This window comes from Schistocerca cancellata, chromosome 4 (assembly GCF_023864275.1).
Source record: "Schistocerca cancellata isolate TAMUIC-IGC-003103 chromosome 4, iqSchCanc2.1, whole genome shotgun sequence".
NCBI lineage: Eukaryota > Metazoa > Arthropoda > Insecta > Orthoptera > Acrididae > Schistocerca > Schistocerca cancellata.
This window is the reverse complement of record NC_064629.1, coordinates 864706374-864727031: the sequence shown is the minus strand read 5'-3', so window position 1 is coordinate 864727031 and position 20658 is coordinate 864706374. Positions and strand designations below refer to the sequence as shown.

The following is a 20658-nucleotide window of genomic DNA, read 5'->3' as shown; positions in this document are numbered from 1 at the left end:
GAAGGAACTAAGTTAAGTGAAAAACTGTTTAAAATTTTACTAACCTGCACTAAAAGACTGTCGGCGATGGAACCGCCAAAAGAAACTGGGGTTAAACTTAAATCAGAACCTATGTCTGTTGAGCAAACTGTAAATCCAGACAACGTTTCAAGTGTAAATATGCATAAAAGTGGTAATGTTAAAGTAAAATATGAAGTATTATCTCCTGACAGTAGTGTGGGAAGGGGTAATGATTCAATAATAGAGACCCCTGTAGTAAAGCAGAAAGTAGAAATTGTAAATTTATTGGATGATAGTTTCTCTGATGAATTAAAAATGAAACAGTCATCAGAGATGGTAGAGTTTAAGAAGGAGAAGTTAGATAGGACTAATCAATCAGAAGTTTCATTTAATTTTGATGATTCTGGTGTTGGAGCTAGTTTTTCGTCACCTGAGTGTGATAAAAAGCCAGCTAGTGAGCAATCCAAAAATGCTGGGGCTGTTGATCTAAATGTTATATTACAAGCAATCGCTGCCAGTAATGCACAAATGACAGCTGAATTAAAATCTGAAATAACTGAGGTCAAAAATAGTAATGCAAAAATAGCTGCCAGTAATGCTGAATTAAAGTATGAGATTATGGCAGGTCAAACAAATTTTAATAAAAGATTGGAGGTAATGGACGATACCTTCAAGGCTGGTTGCAATAAGTTGAAAGAGGATCTAGACAGTTTGAATTATAAAATTGATTACAACCATGAGGATATTAAGAAAAAGGTTGCTCAACAATTTTCTGAAATGTATAAAACAGTAAAATCCGAAGTTGCTGAGGTTCGCAAAGACTTCCAAATGGAAGATGCGAAACTGGAGCACAAGTTAACAGAAAAGATCGAGGCGGAATCTGAACTGTGCTCAGATAGATTTAAAGATGTTAATATTAAAGTAAACATATGTCAAGCAGACGTAGATGCAATTAAAACTGATACTACTCATATTGTACAAAGAGTAGATAATGTTGAATTGAGAGTAGAAAATATCAGTACTAACATTGCTAACATTGAGAGTAAAGTAGCTTCAGTAACTTCTGGTAATGGTAGTATACAACAAGTTGTAGCTGCAAACGCCGCTTTTATCGGGTGTCGGCAGTTCTTGCGGTTTGATCCAGATAAAAATATCCACCCGCTGGATTTCTGGAACGATTTTGAAGATGTGATTCCACCAACTTGGTCTGAAAGAGAGAAAATCTCATTTATTAAAAGCCATTTAGCAGGTGACGCCTTGCGTTGGTCCGCTGATGTTATGTTGAAGTGTAAAACTTTAGCGGAGTTTAAAACATCTTTCATTAATGAATATTGGTCTAGCAATAAGCAAAATGAAGTGTTAAGAGAATTTTGGAGTGGAAAACGCTTCGGTGCAGGCAAGGAATCAATTAAAGAGTTTGCTAGGTCATGGATCTCACGTTTGTCACATTTGTCGGAAAAGCTAAAGCCAGAAATGATTATATTAGGTCTTGAAGCCAAACTGCCATGGTATTGGCAAACCAGAATTATATCGGCCCCTAGAGACAATCTTGATCGTTTCATTGAATATTTGGAACGTGTAGAACGTGTTGCTGCCAATGAGGAGCAGGCACGTAATAACAGAAATGCCACTAACAATAATAGTAATTTTAGGAATGAGCAAAATGGTAATGTAAACATCAGAACAGTAGGTATTCGCCATCCTAAGAGAGGTATGAATTGGGGAAATAATTATCAGAACCAACAATGGCGTCCAAGAGATAATAATTTAGTTCAAAACAGAAATATGCATGTAAACAACAGTACGGAAAGTAATGCTGTGCCAGTCGACTATAATGAAACTACAGAAAACAGTAGTAGGCCGAGGCAGGAAAACTAGTTCCCGTCTATGAGGACACTGGCGCTCACCAGGCGGTTACTTTTCCTAAGCCAGTAGTTAAGGGAATTGGTAAGACAGATCAGAATACTCAAACTGAACATGTGAATGAAGAGTCGGTAGCATCTAAAGATACAACAGAAATATTAGATCACTCACAGTATTTGATAGATACCGTGTTAGAAACGCTTTCTAAGTGGGAAGAGAAAGAGAAGGCGCAGCAGTGTAACAATAGGGAAGAGCTACAAAATATTGAATTGACAGGTGAAGAAGCAGAAGAAATTCATGCTTATATTTACGATGAGGATGATGTGCTCTTATCTAAAGTGCCTGTGCAGGATGTTGATAATGTACTAATAGACTTAGGACAGGAGATAAGTGAGAATGTAGAGGGTAGGCTGTTGAGGGTCGATGAACCCAGTAGCTGTGACCAGTTGTCACTTGAGAAGGAAACCGACGATAATGGTGAAAGTGATTTAGCTGTAACTAGTGTTATGCCCGGTCTGGAGGCGCAGAATCGCTCAGACTACATTAATTTGGGTTATGTTCAGCAAACTAAATGTAATGAAGTCGTGAGGTGTTTCGATTTAAAATTAATAGACAGACTGGAAAAGGCAGCTGAAAATATAATTCAGGAAACCCCTACACACTGTGACCTAAAGGTAATGAAGACAGATGTCGATCACTTTAGTTGGAGACAAATCCAAAAGGAACTACTAGATGAATTTGAGGAACCACCTGTACAACCTAGAATAAGCCACCCTATAATAATAGTGAATATGTTGGGTATCAATGTACGTTGTCTCTTAGACAGTGGAAGTGAGGTGAGTGCAATATCTCAGTCCTTCTTTGATGCTTTACCTGGTAAAGACAAGCTTACAGTAATGAGGGTATCAGGACTAAGAATAATTGGTGCTACTGGCAAGGTTTCAAAAACTGTAAAGCAAGAAGCTTTACTACCCTTTAACATTAATGGTAATTTAATTGATCATCCATGTTTAATTGTAAACAATCTCAGTATTGAGGTTTTAATTGGCATAGATTTCTTGTCAAAATATCAGAGTGTTGTTGACTTTGAAAGAAGCCAGTTAAAAATGGTCTTGCCAATAACCGGAGTAATTACAGTCCCTTTTAGTGATAAACATGTAGTAACTGATGATGAAACTTGGGAGCTGCCTATACGAGTTTTGAAAAATAGGAGGTATTGGGACGAAGGTGTTAATCTTAGTAACAATAAGCTGAACACAGAAGAAGAAGAAGCAATTATTTTGGACAAAATAGAAGCTAAATTGCAGGAAATAGATAAGATTTCAGACAATCAGAAGGAAGAACTGAGACAGGTTCTAAAAAGGCATCATAAGGTATTTTCAGATCGACCTGGCATAGTCAAAGGTTATGAGTGTCAATTAAAGGTGAAACCCGGCCAAGTGTTTTTCAGGAAGCCATACCAAATACATGAAGCTAGGAAGGAGGCGGTTCGAAAAGAGATACAGAGAATGCTGGAGTGGGGTGTGATTGAGAAAGCGGTCAGTGAGTACAATAATCCTCTTGTTGTTGTACCAAAAAGAGACGGGAGTGTCAGATTGATCTTGGACGCTCGTTGGTTAAATGAAATAGTGGTTAGGGAAAGTGATATACCGCAGAATATGGACGAATTATTGCAAAAATTCCGGGGAGTAAAATTCTTAACTTCTATGGACATCACGTGTGGATATTGGAACTTGCCACTGGCAGAGAGTTCAAGGAAGTACACAGCTTTCTTGTACGAAGGAGTTTGTTACCAATACCGTGTGGTACCTTTCGGACTTAATATCTCTGTTTGTGCTTTCGTACGTGTGATGTGCCATGTTTTAGGACCAGCTTTAAGTAATAAAATAACAGTCTACGTATATGATCTGTTAATAGCAACTCCTACCTGGGAAGAACACGTAGCTTTATTAGAGGAAGTGTTAGAGGCTATTGAGAGAGGTGGCATGAAACTAAAGATTGAAAAGACAGAGTGCGTTAAAGAGGAAATAGGTTTCTTGCGATATAGGATAAGTGGAAAAGGTATTCTGCCTGACCAAGGCAAGCTAGCAGTCATTGAAAAATTTGAGGCTCCCAGAAACAAGAAGCAGTTGAGATCAATGTTCGGTCTTTTCGGCTTCTATAGGCGTTTTGTTAGTGACCAGGCTTTTAATGCTCCCTGTCTTCACCTCCTGCTGAAAAAGAATACCCCTTGGGTTTGGACAGCAGAATGTCAACAGGCGTTTGAGGTGCTTAAACAATCTTTAATTAATAGTCCAATTTTACATCATCCTGATTTTGAAAAGCCATTCTGTATGTCTGTTGATGCTAGTGGCTATGGTATAGCTGTGGAAATATTCCAGGTAGAAATAGAGAACGAACAAGAGGTGCACAAGACTATAGCTTTCGCAAGTCGATCTTTACAGGCAGCAGAGAGAAATTATGGCATCTCCGAACTGGAAGCATTAGCCATTGTATTTGGAGTACAAAAGTTTGAGCAGTATTTATTAGGTCACAAGATAATTGTTTACAGTGACCATAAGGCGTTGACCTTTTCAAAAACCTGTAAGTTGAGGAATTCTCGGTTGGTAAGATGGTCATTGTATCTCCAGCAGTTTGACCTTGAGGTTAGATATATTCAAGGGAAAGACAATCTGGTAGCTGATGGGTTATCTAGAAGTGCGGAGCTCTGTGATGACGCGGGGATTACAGCAACACACCTAAATGAAGTCCGAATGTTTGCATTGCACGAAGTAAAGGAAGAAGGTGCATTAAAGAGAGTGATTAAGAACTTGAGACGTGAGCAGAATGCAGATGACCAACTGAAATTAGTGAAGAGCTATTTAGGAAATGCGAACTATCCTAAGGTTTCACAATACTATTGTTTGCATAAAGGTATTCTGTTTAGGAGGAAAAAGATAGGTGTTTCTGAGTGAAAGCTGTGCTTTCCCTCACAACATGTAGACTTGCTAATCGACTATGTACACCTGAGGTATGGGCACTACGGTGCAAAGAAGTGCATTGCAAAATGAAAGGAAAAGGTTGTGTTTGACAACATGTACCGCCGTGTGGCCAAGCGTCTAGCATCTTGCGTAGTGTGCCAGAAGGTCCGTGCTGCTAACAGCAGAATACAAGGGGATATGCATTCAGTAGAGCCCACTGAAACCCTAGAATTACTGGCTTGTGATTTGTTTGGCCCTCTTCCTGTTTCGAGAGGTGGTTGTACCCATGTTTTTGTTGTTGTGGATGGATTCAGTAAATATGTTAAGCTATACCCAATTAAAAGAGCGAATGCAAAAACTTTAGTTGAAAAGTTGGAAAAAGACTTCTTCGTGAACGTTGGCGTTCCGAAGAATTTGCTGTCAGACAGTGGGCCTCAATTTACTTCTGATAGATTTAAGGAATGTCTAGATAAGGCCGGCGTGAAACATCTGAAAATATCTGCGTATTTCCCCCAAAGAAATATGAGTGAACGTATTATGAGGGAATTGAATAGGCTTTGTAGAACTTATTGTGCTCGAAAACACTCAAGTTGGGCAGAGCACATTAAGTATTTTGAGAATGTAATTAACAACTTAAGACATGATGCAACTGGTTTTGCACCTTGCGAATTGATGTTTGGCTAAGAACCTCACAATGTGATAGCAGATATGGTAGAATTCCCTATTCTAACGCAAATATCCACAGACGAAAAGAAACTAAAGGCTAGGGCTAATATGAGAAAAAGAGCGTTGGAAAGGAAGAAGCGGCATGACGCAAAAGCTGTACCTACTAGCTTTGAAATAGGTCAATTAGTCCTTGTTAAAACCAAAGAAAAATCCAAGAAGGTAAATGCAGAAACAAAGAAATTCATGTTCGTATACCAAGGACCTTTCAGGATCATAGGAAAACCACATGCCAATGCATATAGGCTAGAATACCCTAAAAGTAAGAAGCTATTAGGTCTAAGGAACGTGATTGACCTAAAGAGATTCATAGGCAGCCAATGAAGACTGTAGGGAGGAGGTTGTTCTGTAACCTCTACACAGTGTGGCAGCTGTGCAGTCCCAGCTGTGTGAGATCTTCTTTCCCTTTCAGGTCTCACTCATTCTTCATCTTTCCTATCCACCAAAATTTAGATCTCTTCTTTCAGACATGAAATTTTTCTGTCATGACTATCAGGTCATGAGTTATGTTACCATTCTATCTACCGATCAGTGAAGAAAGATACCTAATGTGATAAACTGAATAGTGACAAACAATAGAGAAGTATGACGTAATTAAGATACAAATGTATTTGAGTAACAATTATGTGTAGTACCCTGGTAATATAGTAAGTACAAAGTGTTGTTTGGTTGGAAATGGTCCATCAACAGTAATTTAAAAAGATGTATGAATTCGTGTACAAGCAGAATCTGAAGTGGTAATGAAACCTAGTGGATACATTAGAGCTAACTAATAAATAATAAGAAAGAGATTGCTAAGTGTTATGAAAAATATGCAGATAAGTTGTAAGTTTAAACTCACCTGATGTAGCAAGGAAAGGCAGTGTAATAGAAGTGAGCAGTGTTTGTGGTTGAGTCGTGAAGGACACGTCCCTGAAGTATTTATAAGGTTGGAGCTGGCCATTATTTTAGTGTAGTGTGTGACAGGATACACCTACGCGTATTGAGGTTATGAGTTGGAAGCGTGAATGCGACCATAGGTACCCTTATGTTAGATGAGACAGAGCAGCTCATGGTGTCCTATAGGTTTAAGGAATTTAGCATTACGCTCGTCCATAATTATTTGATGCACTTTAGTGGTAGGTCCGAGAGAGAGTACCTGAGGTTTCAGCATCCGATCGAGTGGAAATGGATTGCCACGTGAGCAAACTAATCAGCCGAAATACACTATGAATATGAAATAAATGTGCTATCCTATGCTTTAAATATTAATAGAGTGAGTGGTAAATAAGTACATACACTAGCAATATAAATAAGAAACATAATAGCAGACGTGAAGCAGTAATTTTAGCTCAGCATAAATACACTTCAAAGTAAGTAAGACCCTAATTGCAGATGTGGAACTGACAACAGCAGAGGACCAATAAGTGGATTTTGTAGGCAGCTAAACGTAGTGTGTTTTGAACACTCAGGACTGTACTATTACCAAAAGTTACTCACATATACAAAGAAGCTGAGAAAACAACCACTAATCATACTCATACTATCTCTAAGAATAAGATAATCAAAGATGATTCAGTTAAGTGCTTAATATACAAATGTCAGGAATGTACCAAGCATTGGTTCAGTGTTCCGGCCCAGAAATAATAAATTGACGTTAAATAGGATTCATGATTGTATGCCATGAGCATAGATTTTCTCTAGTACGTGACTAACGGCGTTTTGAGCCATTTATTTACCGATTTTATGACATTTAAGTAACCGCAAGAGTAATGTTGAAAAAAACTTCTGTTAACTTTGTTCCAATAATATATTGGAAGTTAAAATGTATATATCCCCATTTCATTGTGACCCACCCTTAGATATTAAGTGAACAGAGTCTGAGGCACTCTTTTGTTTGTTCTACAGGACAAACCAGATAATGGCAGCCTGGTAGCTGCGTGAAAGCGTGGAGTGACTTGGACACAACTCACAGTGACCCTCTCCTTTCCCCCATGTAAGTTAGAGAGAACGTGAAGGACGCACACCATAGCAACTTCCCCTCCTCTACCCTTGTGAATGGAAGTGTAGGACGCCAGCCAAAGCGGCTACAACCACGTGTGTAAAAATTATTTGTGAACTTTCTTTCAGGTTTAGAAAAGACTGCTAAGAGATAATCATCTGTTTATGTATCATGTTATTTTCTTTCAATTTGTGTATGTAAAAGTGTAATTAATGTATTTAATGGGTCTAAGATTTTAATAATTTTTCAATTATTATGTGTTTGTTGGTCTAAGGCAATATGTATGCCGTAATATTTCAGTGACTTCGCTTAAAATTTTGAGTACTGACATTGTTTAAAAGTCAGTGAACATGCCCACAATTTAAATAATTAATGTAGATAATCAGTTTTCTTTAATGTTTCTACATGTTTATATTTCAATTTTGATTTTATAGGGAGTTAAATTGTACTCTTGCTTCCCTTTTTGTAATTAAATTTTTTTCTCATTCATTAACATTCATAAACAAAAAATTTAAGTAGAGGGTGATGTAGGGAAGCAGCCTACTCACGCTGTAGTAAATTCACATCAGTTTCCATTGTGTGCCAGCCAGTCTGCTGTAACTAGCTCTGACGTCATAAATGTTGCGCAATACCTTAAAATTCAAGCAAATGATCTGAAACTTTTCCAGCATGTAAGGAATAATACTAAATTAATGTGTATTAAATATCAGTTCGATAACTTCAGCCATTTTTGTAATTTGGACGTTTTTCTAAAAAAATAATTGGCGCAACAGAAAGGAGCTAGAGACTTAAAAATTTATATTTAGACTCATCTTTCATAATAATTTAATAAAAACAGTACTTTGGATTTCACAGGTTAAGACCTTAGTGGAAATTCATGATTTTCTGGTTTTCATCTCAAAACTGAAGGAAGCAAGATAGATTAAGTAGGCTAATGAATAAGGATAGGATGTTTAGATTTAAATAGGTTGGAGGTCCGCTATGACTATGAAGATGTGAAAAGTTTCTTTTGAATACCTATAAAATTATAGCGATAGCGGATCTCAAAAGGGCCAGTTCAGAGCTCTTCTGCTGCGTGCAGCGTAACTTAATTATTTCTCTCGCCCAAGATATTTAACTTAGCCACGTCATAATTTTATTATAAATACTTACCTGCGTGCTAAATGCACGATTAAATTAACAGCTTCATAAGCCATCAGCAAAAGAAGCTATAAATTATTATGTAACTTGAAGTGGTGCGTTACTAGCCCAGCGGCCAGTCGTGAGAGCCAAGTTAGAGCCGGCGTTCTCTTAGCCGTCCGCACCGAGGCTATATATATAAGAGCACTGCGCGAGTAAGAAAGGCCCCAGTTCTCTCCAGACGCTGAATAGCACGTCAGCTGTGTCGGGAGTCGCTTCGCTACGGTAGCGCTGCTACAAACTGCCTCGGGTGCCGTATTGAGTTACGATGTATACGCGTAACTGTGAAAACATTTCAAATGAAGGATTATTTTTGGAATGATTTTCATTATCTAGCTTCAGTTTGCGTGTTGTTGTATTTTCACGTGCCGTCGCGGGACAGACATTCTACCAATCATTTTAGCGTGGCGTTTGATGAGATTTTCTCATCAAATTTTGGCGAGCATTCTTTTGACATTCAATTCGGACATTTATAGTTGCATCAGCGAATTAGACTCTGAACTGCTCTGTTTGTTAGGCTGTTGGGATAATTGTGATGTTATCAGTGAATTTCAGAATATACTCAACTATTTTGGAAAATTGTTTTTGATTAGAAATCCCGAACAATCTCCTACTTCTTCAGAGCTATAAGCTGCAGCTATAATAATATTCTCAGGTTAAGTGGGCACTAGGAACTCTCATTACAGGCTCCACGTTTCGTTAAATCACTTTCTGGGTGCCAAAAAGCAAAGAGAGAGCCAGTGTTGAGAACGGCGAAAGACAGCATTATACAACATTCCAAAAGCCGGGAAGTGCAGTGTTTTTCCCACGTTTAAATAACAAACTTTATTTCACAAGCAATTTGCAGTACTCACTCGCCGCCCCACATGCGTACTGGTTCCTTTTTGTCATATTTTCAAAACATTTGACCGGACTCCGTTACCCTGCCCCTTCCATATCTCTGGACATCATAATTTCTTGTTTGATCTTTTCTTGGGTTTCTTTAGACCAATACTTGCCCAAGGAGGCATTTTTGAATTCTTCGAACGAGACGCTCGTTTTCGCTACATTTCTCATGTACTCAGCGGTCGCACCCTCCATATGGGAGCACACGAAATCCAGCTCGTACATCAATGGCCAGTGTGGGGGCAAAGATAACTCGAATTGTCTCATAAAAGTTTTTGGATGCAAGCTATTACCTTCGTCCTTGTAGTGATGGAACATTCGGACTGAAACAAAATGCTTGTAGCCAAACCGGTCATCATTCCAGTTATCATTTCGCCCGTTCTTTCGATTCGTATGAACTTCGGGACGTGGACTAATTCGTTCCGACACGCTATCGTCATCTCTCCCCCTCTGTATGTTCGACAGTTGTTCGGTACATCTAATCAGCCGACAGCAATTGTGCTCACTGGACTGCTGCGCGCCGTCCGTGTTTACCTCGGTTGTTGCCTCAGAGCTGTGAATCAAGGCGTGGCTCCCGTTGCTTATAGTGTCAACTTTATCACACCGTGAAGCGGTTATCTGTGTTCCGGCAAGTGACGGTTCAGTCGACGCACTAATTACACCCTTCTCCTTTCCTGATGTCTCTGTAATGAGACGTTTTACCTCGTCCTCTAAATTTATTTTTAATATCGCCACCTCCTCTTTTAACATCTCGTTAGGCCCTATGTCCGGTTGCTCTTGTTGCTTTTCTTCGACACGTTTTATCCGGCTTTTTAGCCTTGATAACATGGCCTTTCCTACTTTTACCGTGCTTTGCGTGGAGTCCCGAGTTTCTCTCGCGATTTTCCTTGCATCTTTCGCAATTAATTTGGCTTCAATTGCCGTTCGTTTGATGATGGCAATCTCTTTCTCTATTTTTACGACGAGATTCTTTACCTCCTCTTTTACTTCCCTGTGAACTTCTGTGAGCCTCTCCGAATTTTCTTTTTACTTTCGGCATTAAGGTTGGCGCTCTGTTCTAAGTTCACCGTTTGCACCTGTTGCAACAGGTCCGTAATATTTTTAAGAGTAGCCGCATTTTGATCCTCGTTCTTTTGTGGTTGAAAATGCGACTCTTCTCCTCTATTCTGAGAAACCCTTCGATATCTAGACAAGTACTGTGTCCGCGCCCCCGTCGGATCACTTGTGAATGAATCGTTTGATAATGGTCGGAAACCGTTTTGTTCCAACACACTCTGGCTTCTGAGGCTGGATATTCCATACTTTGGATTAATCCTGTACTCCCTACGTCCCCCGAGCCCTCAGTATCACTGCCTGAATCAACGTCCTTGCTATTCAGCGGACTAAACCGGTCGTGAGACCCAGTTTCACGAAGTTGCAACTCGCGTTCGTCACGCTCATCGGTAGAGCTTTCCCTACTATCACCCATTTTCTCCCGAGTAACAATTTGATTATATTCTGCCGTTGTCTCGGCTTTTCCCCTCGTTATCATTTGCACTTTTATGTTACAAGAAAACTCAAAACCCAGGTACCCCTTACACTCAATAATTAGATAACACAAAACATGTATCAGGACACAAATTGATACACTGTGTGTGAGCAGTGTCCCGACAAACAGTTCATGAAGAATTCCCCAAAAAGGCAAGTACCAATGATTGCGTTCTGTGTGCTCAGCATCGGCTGATTACGTCACTGCACATCATAAGTACTCCAACAAATCATAAATACAATGCATAGCCACCTATAAATGTCAGTTTGTAAGGACAACACATGAAGAAGACAATGTAACTTATTGTAACTAATGCTACCCGTTTTTCAATTAAAAATGGCTAAGCAATGGATCACGTGAAAAAATTTCCTTTTTTAAGACTATTTCCTAGCAAATCCCGAAGTATCGTATCCTGGCATGGATCAGCCATACGTAACACCCCACCCATCACTTATCTGGTTTTGGCGTGTGTTCACCCCAGTTAATTGACTAACAGATCAACAGAGAGTGCAAAACTGCCGCAGTCTCGGATAACGCAAAGAAAGTAATAAGGCTCTGTGACTCCTGATTGAACTGCCGTGGCAGTGTTAACATTAATTGATTCAGAATTGATCCCTTTTATTTAAAAAGGGGTGCACATTGATGTTATATTCAGCTATTGAACACCAGACGTAAATGTTTAACATAAAATTAATTAAGAAAGTGATTTGGGATTTCAACTACTTGATTGAAAACAGATTCAGTCGATTAGCACAAATTTATTTTAACTCACGACCTTCAATCATCACATTACATGACTTTCCTAACAGCCAGTGGGAATAAATTGCGTTTACGTGGCGTAAAGCACGATAGGTCAAAATTAATTCCTATTGACTGGCCCAGGCGTAATGCGAAGTGCGAGAAGAATTCTACAATACACAGCCCATGAAACCCTTGTGGAAACTTTGCCGATGTCACCCAACAAATTAATCTCTGGCCTAACCCAAGCCAGAGCGGGCGCAATATCAGCGAGTTCAGCGTGGTGGGGCAGCGACGTTGTGTGGACGTCGGTCGGCCTCGTGGTGCTGCAAGGCTGTGCTCGCCTATTCACTCCTAGCTATCTTGCTCTGAACATAGCTGAACGAAAACTTTGCATATCCAAGTTCAATCGTTCTGTTTGCTAAGTCCTAAACTGCAGAGATGCTCACTCTCTCTCTGGCAAGCTGAGTAAAGAACGCCCCATCCACCCTCTAGGCAAGCTGGGAACGGAAAAACCTCTACAGAGACTTCTGCCAGTCCACTCTTTGCCTCGGTTTCCCCTCCAGCAAAATCAGTTACGCCAATTGTAGCGCAAGTCGCGTTAATTATGCGTCGCTTCCCAGTGCTGACAAATGCCTGCTTTGGGAAGTGAGCAAATTCCCACAAAATTTCCTTTCCTCTCAACTTGTGCTATTTAGCTTCTCCCAGGCAACCCATCAAGGATAGCATCTGCATAAAACACCAATTTTTCCGAAATTCTGACTCCCAGGAGAGTACTTCAAATTCCTTGGTCCTATGTTCCCATCAGAGCCTGGTGTATTTCATTCTGTCGCTCTTCAACTGATTTACTTCAGATTCTGCGAACTGTGAATTCAGCGTGAAGTTGCTATAGTCATGAACATGCATATTTCGGCCTATGTTGACCACTCCACCGTAGCTTTGTGCAGCTTTCTAGCATGCTTCACTGAAAACGGGATGACGGACATTTATCAACAAGTGTACAAGTTCTCCATCTGCTTCCCGGTACACCAGCATGGGGTCAATCACCCCCTCACTGTCATTCATCTTAAGGCAGCTGGAGGCCCCGCCCCGTTACCGCTTTCTCAGAGTATGAGCCGCCTGAAGCTGCCTATTGTCGCTTCCCGACGCCGCTCCCCAGCCATGTGCAGCCACCTGGCCATTGTCAACTCTGAATACTTCCCTGGGATAAACTAGCCTCCAGTAAATCGACGTGTTTCCACAAAGTTTTTATGTCACGTGAATTACTTTAAAACAATCACCCAACATTAATTATTCCAATACGTAAATACCATACCCTCTACAAGATGCATTGTGCCTTGACAGTCATTTTTGTTCAGCCCTACTGTTCGCTCAATGTGAGTTCAGTGATCTTTAATGACTTCATGTAAGGGGCATAGTTCTTGCCATCTTACAGCTCAAATAAGAACATAGTTCTGGGCCTATATCTAGTATACTTGATTCATATCTAACTATTAATGCGCAGCAAGTGTCATAGAGTTGAGCAATGATTTCTTCCAATGCACGCAGTGTCTGATACAGTAACTCTTTCAGATGGGTTCATATTTTCTAGTAGAATCTGCACACATGTGGCTGCCACCTTAGCCGCCTGCCTAGAACATGCTGGATCGTGTAACTGGCATACATTAAAATTCTATGTAGTTACTGTTGCAGAATTCTGCGCTCTTTCTCGTTAGCAAGGTTTGACCATTCGTGGGAAAGCGTTTGTTGAGATAATATGATCACCTAATGACACTGAGAAAGTCTGAGTACTTCCTGTTGAACGTGGTAGCAATTTGCATTGAAGTGTCACATAGACGAATTCACCTGTCCATGAACAATACGATTATCGTATCACTATATCGAACATTTTGCAAAGCCGCCACTGGTTGAAACTCACCATCTGACATCATTTCCACAGTAACGCACTTACTGTCCTGCTGTTTAAACTTTATTTTAGATTAAATAGCGTTATTTCATATTACTTGATTATGAGTGCCAGTTGCGTGATTCAGCCTCACCTGAAGGAAAGAAGGACGTACAGATAACAAGATACACGTATTTTTACAACTGCAAATCTGTTTCAAGTACAAAAGGAACGTACACTGGACTCTACAGCCAGTTCATCAGTATCACTCATGTCGTCGTCATAGATATGTTTGAAAAAAATGAATAAGGTTTTGATACTCGGTGCCAAGTGTGATAATCAATAGGAAGAGTTGTTAATTTAAGTGATGGTAATAAGTGTATGCTTCAGGATGTGAACATTGAAGCATCTTTCAGTGCTTTGACTCATCCACCAAGTCACTGCTAGAAGAGAATAATGACTGGAAGATGTTGATATTTTGAAGAAGTCTACTAAGACCAGTCGTCGTAAGTAGTCAGGAACAAGTTACTCCTTAATATCTCATGAAGGTGCCAATGGAATACTATGGATTCGATGAGGAAGGTAGTGTTTATTCTTATTGCTTACTTGAGTGGTTCGAATCTAAAATATATGTAAGCTGACTCTTGAAATTAATAAAAATCTTACAGAAAAGCGCTATAATTTGAATGTATTTGACATTATTTGTTTCCTAAAAAATTAATGCCCTTCTTATGTAATATAAGGGGCGATCAAAAAGTATCAGTTCGGAGGCTCAGAATCGGTATGCTACTCAGGCACAAGTACTGTGAACACTGAGGCTACCATCCCACTGACATACCATTTTGAAGACTTCATGTCGTAAAACATTGTGTCCTGTTTTGTGGAGAAGGCTGCAAACGCCTGCTGCACATCCTTCTCTGACAGGAATCGTCGACCCTTCAAGGCATTTTTTAAGAATCTAAGAAGTTACAACCACGTGGAGAGTGATCAGGGTAACAGGGAGGATGCTCAGCTGTTTGCCACTTGAGTCATTCCATAGTCGATTAGGATAGCCTCCCAGATGTAGCAGAATCTTGTGTCGAATCGCGACCAGCACGGAACTTGGAGCACCATTCCACAATGTTGGTTCTCGACAGATAACGGCGCAAGTGCAGTTTTTTTACATAAGGGTGGTTAATCGTTGCTCCAGAAACTGCTCTCCTGCACTACTGACGAATATTTCTATCATGGTGACAGTGCATGTAGTCATAAAGCAGCATCTGTGAGACAGTGATCTGCGGAAAATAAATGGACTGATCTGCCTGTAGTCCTGACCTGAATCCACTAGAACATCCTCGAATGAGGTGAAATGTTGGTATCACTACAGACTCTAGTGTCCAACGTCATTACCTTTTCAGGTTTCGGTTTTTCAGGAAAAGTGAGTTACCATTACTGTAGAAACATTCAGATACCTCACTGAAAATATTCTGAGGAGAGTTCAAACCATTATAAAGCAAAGTGTGGATACATTCCATATAATGTCAATTTATAGGTGTCGAGATACTTATGATCAGATAGTGAATTACTGACTGATGGATAATTCTGGTAATAACATCTAAAACCTTGCATATGGAATAGTTACCTAATGTATAAGAAAGTTTTAAATGAAAGAAACTGCACAAATTTGAAGTTGTATCATGCAAAGGTTTCATATTAGAGCTGAGAATGACTACTTCATGTGGGTGTCGATAAATATAAAGTTATGCACTTCATAAAACCGGAGAAGTAGTATCGTATAGCTACAACACAAATGAGTTACAAACGGAGTTGTGACTGAGGAAATGGAAACTGCAAAGGAGATCAGCTAGACAACACTTGTACTGCTCATCCTACAATTTTGGTGAATTGTGTAAGACCTATTGGAAGAAGGACAAACAGAACATGCTGAACATCTGCAGAGAAGGACAGCATGAATTGTCTGAATTGTCGCAAGTCTGGTTGAACCATGGGAAAAATCTCAGAAATGAAAAACGTTTATTTGTATACGTTTTAAGACATTTTAACCATCCCACAAAAACCTACTTAACACAGTGCAATATTTTAGGAAATAGCGTTAAGTGAGGAATCTAGAAATATACTATAGTCCCATTATAATCACTCACACAGGAACCGTAAAGACAATATGGGACTAAATGAAGCATCCACAAAATCTTTAAACAGTCTTCCCATGCTGCACACGTGAATGAAACGGGAAGATTTTCTAACCTGTAGTACAACGACAAGTAATCTCTGCCTTGCACATCACAGTGGTTTACAGAGCATGGATGTGTATGTAGAAAATGAGTACCGTGCAATGAAAGTAAACCGCCTGTATTTGCAACGCAAATATTGTAAAACTAATTGACATAGTATCACAGAAAGTGGAATTTAGATGTTACTTTGCATCTATAATTAGGTATGCTATCGTTTTTGAGAAGTTCAGTTAACAGACTCAATACTAAAGTTACCGAAAAAGTCATTCAGATAAAGCCCACCACACATCAGAGTGAACCTTGTCACCTGAACCTTCGAATACTAATTGTCCTCTCATATATTTATGATAGTAATATCTTTTTGTTTAAGGGATATGAATTATTTGAGAAAAAAAATTTTGTTAATACATGCAACACAAGAAAGTAGGAAAGCTATATGATAACCAAACACTAACCCAAGTTGCAGGCGAAATTAGGTCCGCTAAGTTGAAAGTTATGTGAGACACAGTTGCGCAGATATTATTACTCACTGTAAGAATTTATGAAGAATAAGTTTGTTATTTTATTAGCTTACCGCTGTTACTTGTCCCACAAAGTAAATATAGCTGTTCATTAATAGACATATTAATTTAATGCAAATTCGGATAGATTTTGCCTGTAAACAGTTGTGGTGTTGTATCGTCAGTACATATTTAATTATACAATAGTTTGTACCTATTTTTTGGTATATTCACATTCCAATTTAAAATATCGTACTTTTTTCACTATACATAAACAGTCTGTGTTATATAGAAAGACTATTCTTTTAACCAAGACTCTACCACCAGTAGGTACTGGTAGGAACAGGAATACTGTTTTGTTGTTGGTGAAGGTGGGGGGAGGGGGTGGGGCAGAAAGGAAAGGAAAGGAACTATTGCTATCAGCTGCTTCAGAACTTTATGCAGAATCAGCTTACTTCTGCCAGTACCTCGTTTCCTACCTTCCGAACTTTACAGAAGCTCTCCTGCGATACTTGCAGGACTAGCACTCCTGAAAGAAAGGATATTGGGGGAAAATGGGTTAGCCACAGCCTGGAGGATGATTCCAGAATAAGATTTTCACTCTGCAGCGGAGTGTGCGCTGATATGAAACTTCCTGGCCACAGCATGGAGGATGGTTGCAGAACGAGATTTTCACTCTGCAGCGGAGTGTGCGCTGATATGAAACTTCCTGGCAGATTAAAACTGTGTGCTGAACCGCGACTCGAACTCGGGAATTTTGCCTTCGAGTCTTGGTCCGGCACACAGTTTTAATCTGCCAGGAAGTTTCATATCAGCGCACACTCCGCTGCAGAGTGAAAATCTCATTCAGTGAAAATGTGTGTTGGACTGGAATTCAAACCTGGGATCTTCTGCTTACTAGGCAGTTGTGTTAACCGGTCAGTGCAATAATTACTGAATCACAAGGTAACTTTGAACTTAATGATAAATTTTGCTTAAAATCCTTCCTTGTAAAGGAAGTATCTAACACAATTATCATATCTGTTGAGAAATGTGTGATGTAGAAGGCCCCCTTTCCTAAGGTGGACCTTCTGATTCTTTTTAATGAATTTAAGTGGCGAAGAAACATATTTCTAGTATAATTTAGATTAGTTTTAAAAACTGAGTTGTACATAAAAAATTAAAACAATGTTTAATTGATGTAAAATAAATAACAAAAAGCTGAGAATTCATTGTGTGTCTGCATTATAACTCTATGAAAATATAAAACCAGCCACAGAAATTCTCTAAGAGAAACATTTAATGTATACGTAAATAGAAGAATGTAATATGTCAATGAGTTTATTCTGCAATAAAATAGTCCATATAACCAAACTACTTTCAATATTGCAGGGAAATAACAGATATGCAAAAAGAATACAGAGCAAAACTTAAGCAACAAGCTGAGGAAAATGATCCAAGAAGATTCCATGGAAATGTGGATGACCCAGAATTTGTAAATTTACCTGCACCTATGAAACTTTGCATTAAGACAATAAAACAAATAAATGAGTTTAAGGTAACCAGTCCTCTTTTACAAGTGGTTTAGTACACTAACTGCCTTTGTAACACCAATTGGGAATCTGGTGTGCATTACTAGATTTAGGTATTTAAATTACAGGGTCCTTACAGGATGTTAATTCACACAGTAATCAACCTTTAACAGTATTCTGTATTTGAATCGAAGCAAACACAACTTGTAAGGTGCTATTTCAGATGTAATAATTTATACATAACCCAGATTATCTCTTAGTGAATCATCACAGGCAATTAACTTTATACTATTATCTCTATAATTAACTTTCATGTTTGCTACATCCCAGTTTACTACTCTACTTCCCAATAGTGAAATATATAATGATCATATTTCTGACTATTTAACAAAAATTGTTTCACTATAACCCGAGTTTCTGACTGCTATTTCAAATAAAAGAACAAAATCGATTAAATTGCAAATATGTGAAACACATGATGACACTGAACTTAATAGATCCTCTTAACAATTTTGTATTTAAAATTTACAGTAATTCAATTTTTAGGCTCATAATCCCACTAAGGTCACATAAATAATCTGCTGTTATTCTGTCTGACATGAGTAAATTATGTAGGGTATGACAGCAGTGGAGCCATTAATTATGTAATGAACAGACATAGTAAGAACTATAACCAGCAGTCTTGATGGCTGTAAATCTTATGACAGGGACAATTCTAGTGAATAAGGAATATTCATGTCTGAAAATATATTTCTAGAAGGATAAAATAAAACGTTAAAAATGGGAATGGGTAGAAGGAAGCATTTGTTACAATAAGTAGATAAATATGTCATGACACAGCATAAAGAATTGTACAAAACAAAAGAACCAGTTAAATGAAAATAAATTTAAGTGCTCGTAGAGACTACAGAATGACATCGAATACCTAAGATCAACCAAAGGTACAAAAAGAATCAAGTGACATCAATTTCTCTATACTAGGGTGTAAGTATTAGACAGAAGGCCTGCTACAGTCAGCTTATTTCAGCCTCTGCAGCTGAGTTCAAGTAATCGGTATGTAAGGATCACTCAAAAATGCACTTAAACTCGAAGTTAGTCCTATATTTGCATTTGTGTTTTAATGTATCAGGTGCCTGCACACATTATGAAATTGATTTGGCAGTAAGTATTCAATTTTAGTTGTGGTGTATGTACAAATAATTGATAAGTCTCTGTACAGATAGAAATTTAATTAGGCTGTTTTTTGTATTTTTATGCGTTATCTGTATGTACTGACCCCTAGTAAATGTCTATAAAAGGCTGAAATCAGATGACAGTGTAAGACATGTAGACTGCTTTCTAACAATTGTAGCCAAATAATGGAAAAATGTCATCACTTAATAATTTTCGACATTTCAAACAAATTAGCAATGGAAGAAGGTTGAGGTAAAATGATGAAATGTGAAGAGATCAAATTTTTGCCAGTCACATAATTCACTGAAGTAATAGAAAGAAACAATGTATGGAAGTACAATCTGTCTTTACAAGAATGCCTCTGATTATGTCTCCCATGATTTGTAATTTCTCATTAAAATGTTAGATACATCACTACAGGTATTCCTTCTATTTTGCTTCTGAAGTACCATAATATTACAGTCTTATTTATATATTGGGAGTTCATAATTTCACATCTAAAGCAGTCTTTATATCTAAAGTAATCAAATGTCGAAGTGCATAAAATTTTCAATGATCTTCACAGAGAAAGTATTGCCAACATGCCATTCCTAAGAACTAAGAGACCAACAAAAATATACGCACACATACACAATTGCCCTACTGTGCTGCATATATATATATATATAGTTAGGTCTGTAGTTCTGAGGAGGAACACTCTCTATGAGCAGACTGATGATTTCAGTCCAATTTATGCGCTAGTTGTGTATTGTATTTTATATTGTCGAATTTTATTGCTCCATGTTCATCATATTTGTACAATATACAATCTTGTAGGGAACTAATCGAATGTGAAGTGATATGATGGAAACAGATTGTTTTAATGATATTATGTGTACATATTTAACATTTTCATATTGTTCAACAGTTTAAAAGATCTGTACATTGTATTAGGCAATGTTCTTTAAATGACTCATATGCACGTTAGCCCCAGAAGGGAGAGTCCCCTCTACGTCAATAACAATTAAATTCACTTAGTACTTCTCAAATTGATAGTCGTGAAAATTCTCAAGGTTATAGAGAAAATTAGGCATTTTATATAGTCATTCAATATCTACATAGGTTGCTTCCTGAGGAGTTACTCTATGCTGTAGAATCAGTGATGGTAACATATGCCTTCAATTCGATTTTCAAATCTGATAAACTATTTAGTGATTCACTTTCCTTTGTTAATCTATTGTAAATCTTTTTCCCATAACGTAATATTTCTTTCCAACAGACGCTAGTCTTTAGTGTTCCAGTGTGAAAATTAGTTTTTCGGTTTTTTTATCATTATAAACTTCATTCATTAGGAACAAGCTTGTATTTTTAACTGTGGGTCTCTTAATGAATGTAGTTTTTTCATAAATTCAGGGTAACCCGGAACTCCACACCTACAAACTTTCAAAGGTAGTCAGTGATACCTTCTAAGTATTTTGGTATAAGGGACACAGGGTCTCTGACAGTTCATTAAAAAGTAATA

General features: G+C 38.3%; 1 protein-coding gene across 1 annotated transcript in view; it reads left to right on the top strand.

The window, feature by feature from the left end:
- LOC126184477 (dynein axonemal heavy chain 7-like) overlaps nucleotides 1-20658 on the top strand; it is a 1143184-nt gene that overhangs the window by 138152 nt on the left and 984374 nt on the right. Inside the window, exon 6 of the mRNA XM_049926869.1 lies at nucleotides 17845-18010. Coding sequence (XP_049782826.1) covers nucleotides 17845-18010 — 166 coding nt within the window. The remainder of the gene's footprint in view (nucleotides 1-17844; nucleotides 18011-20658) is intronic.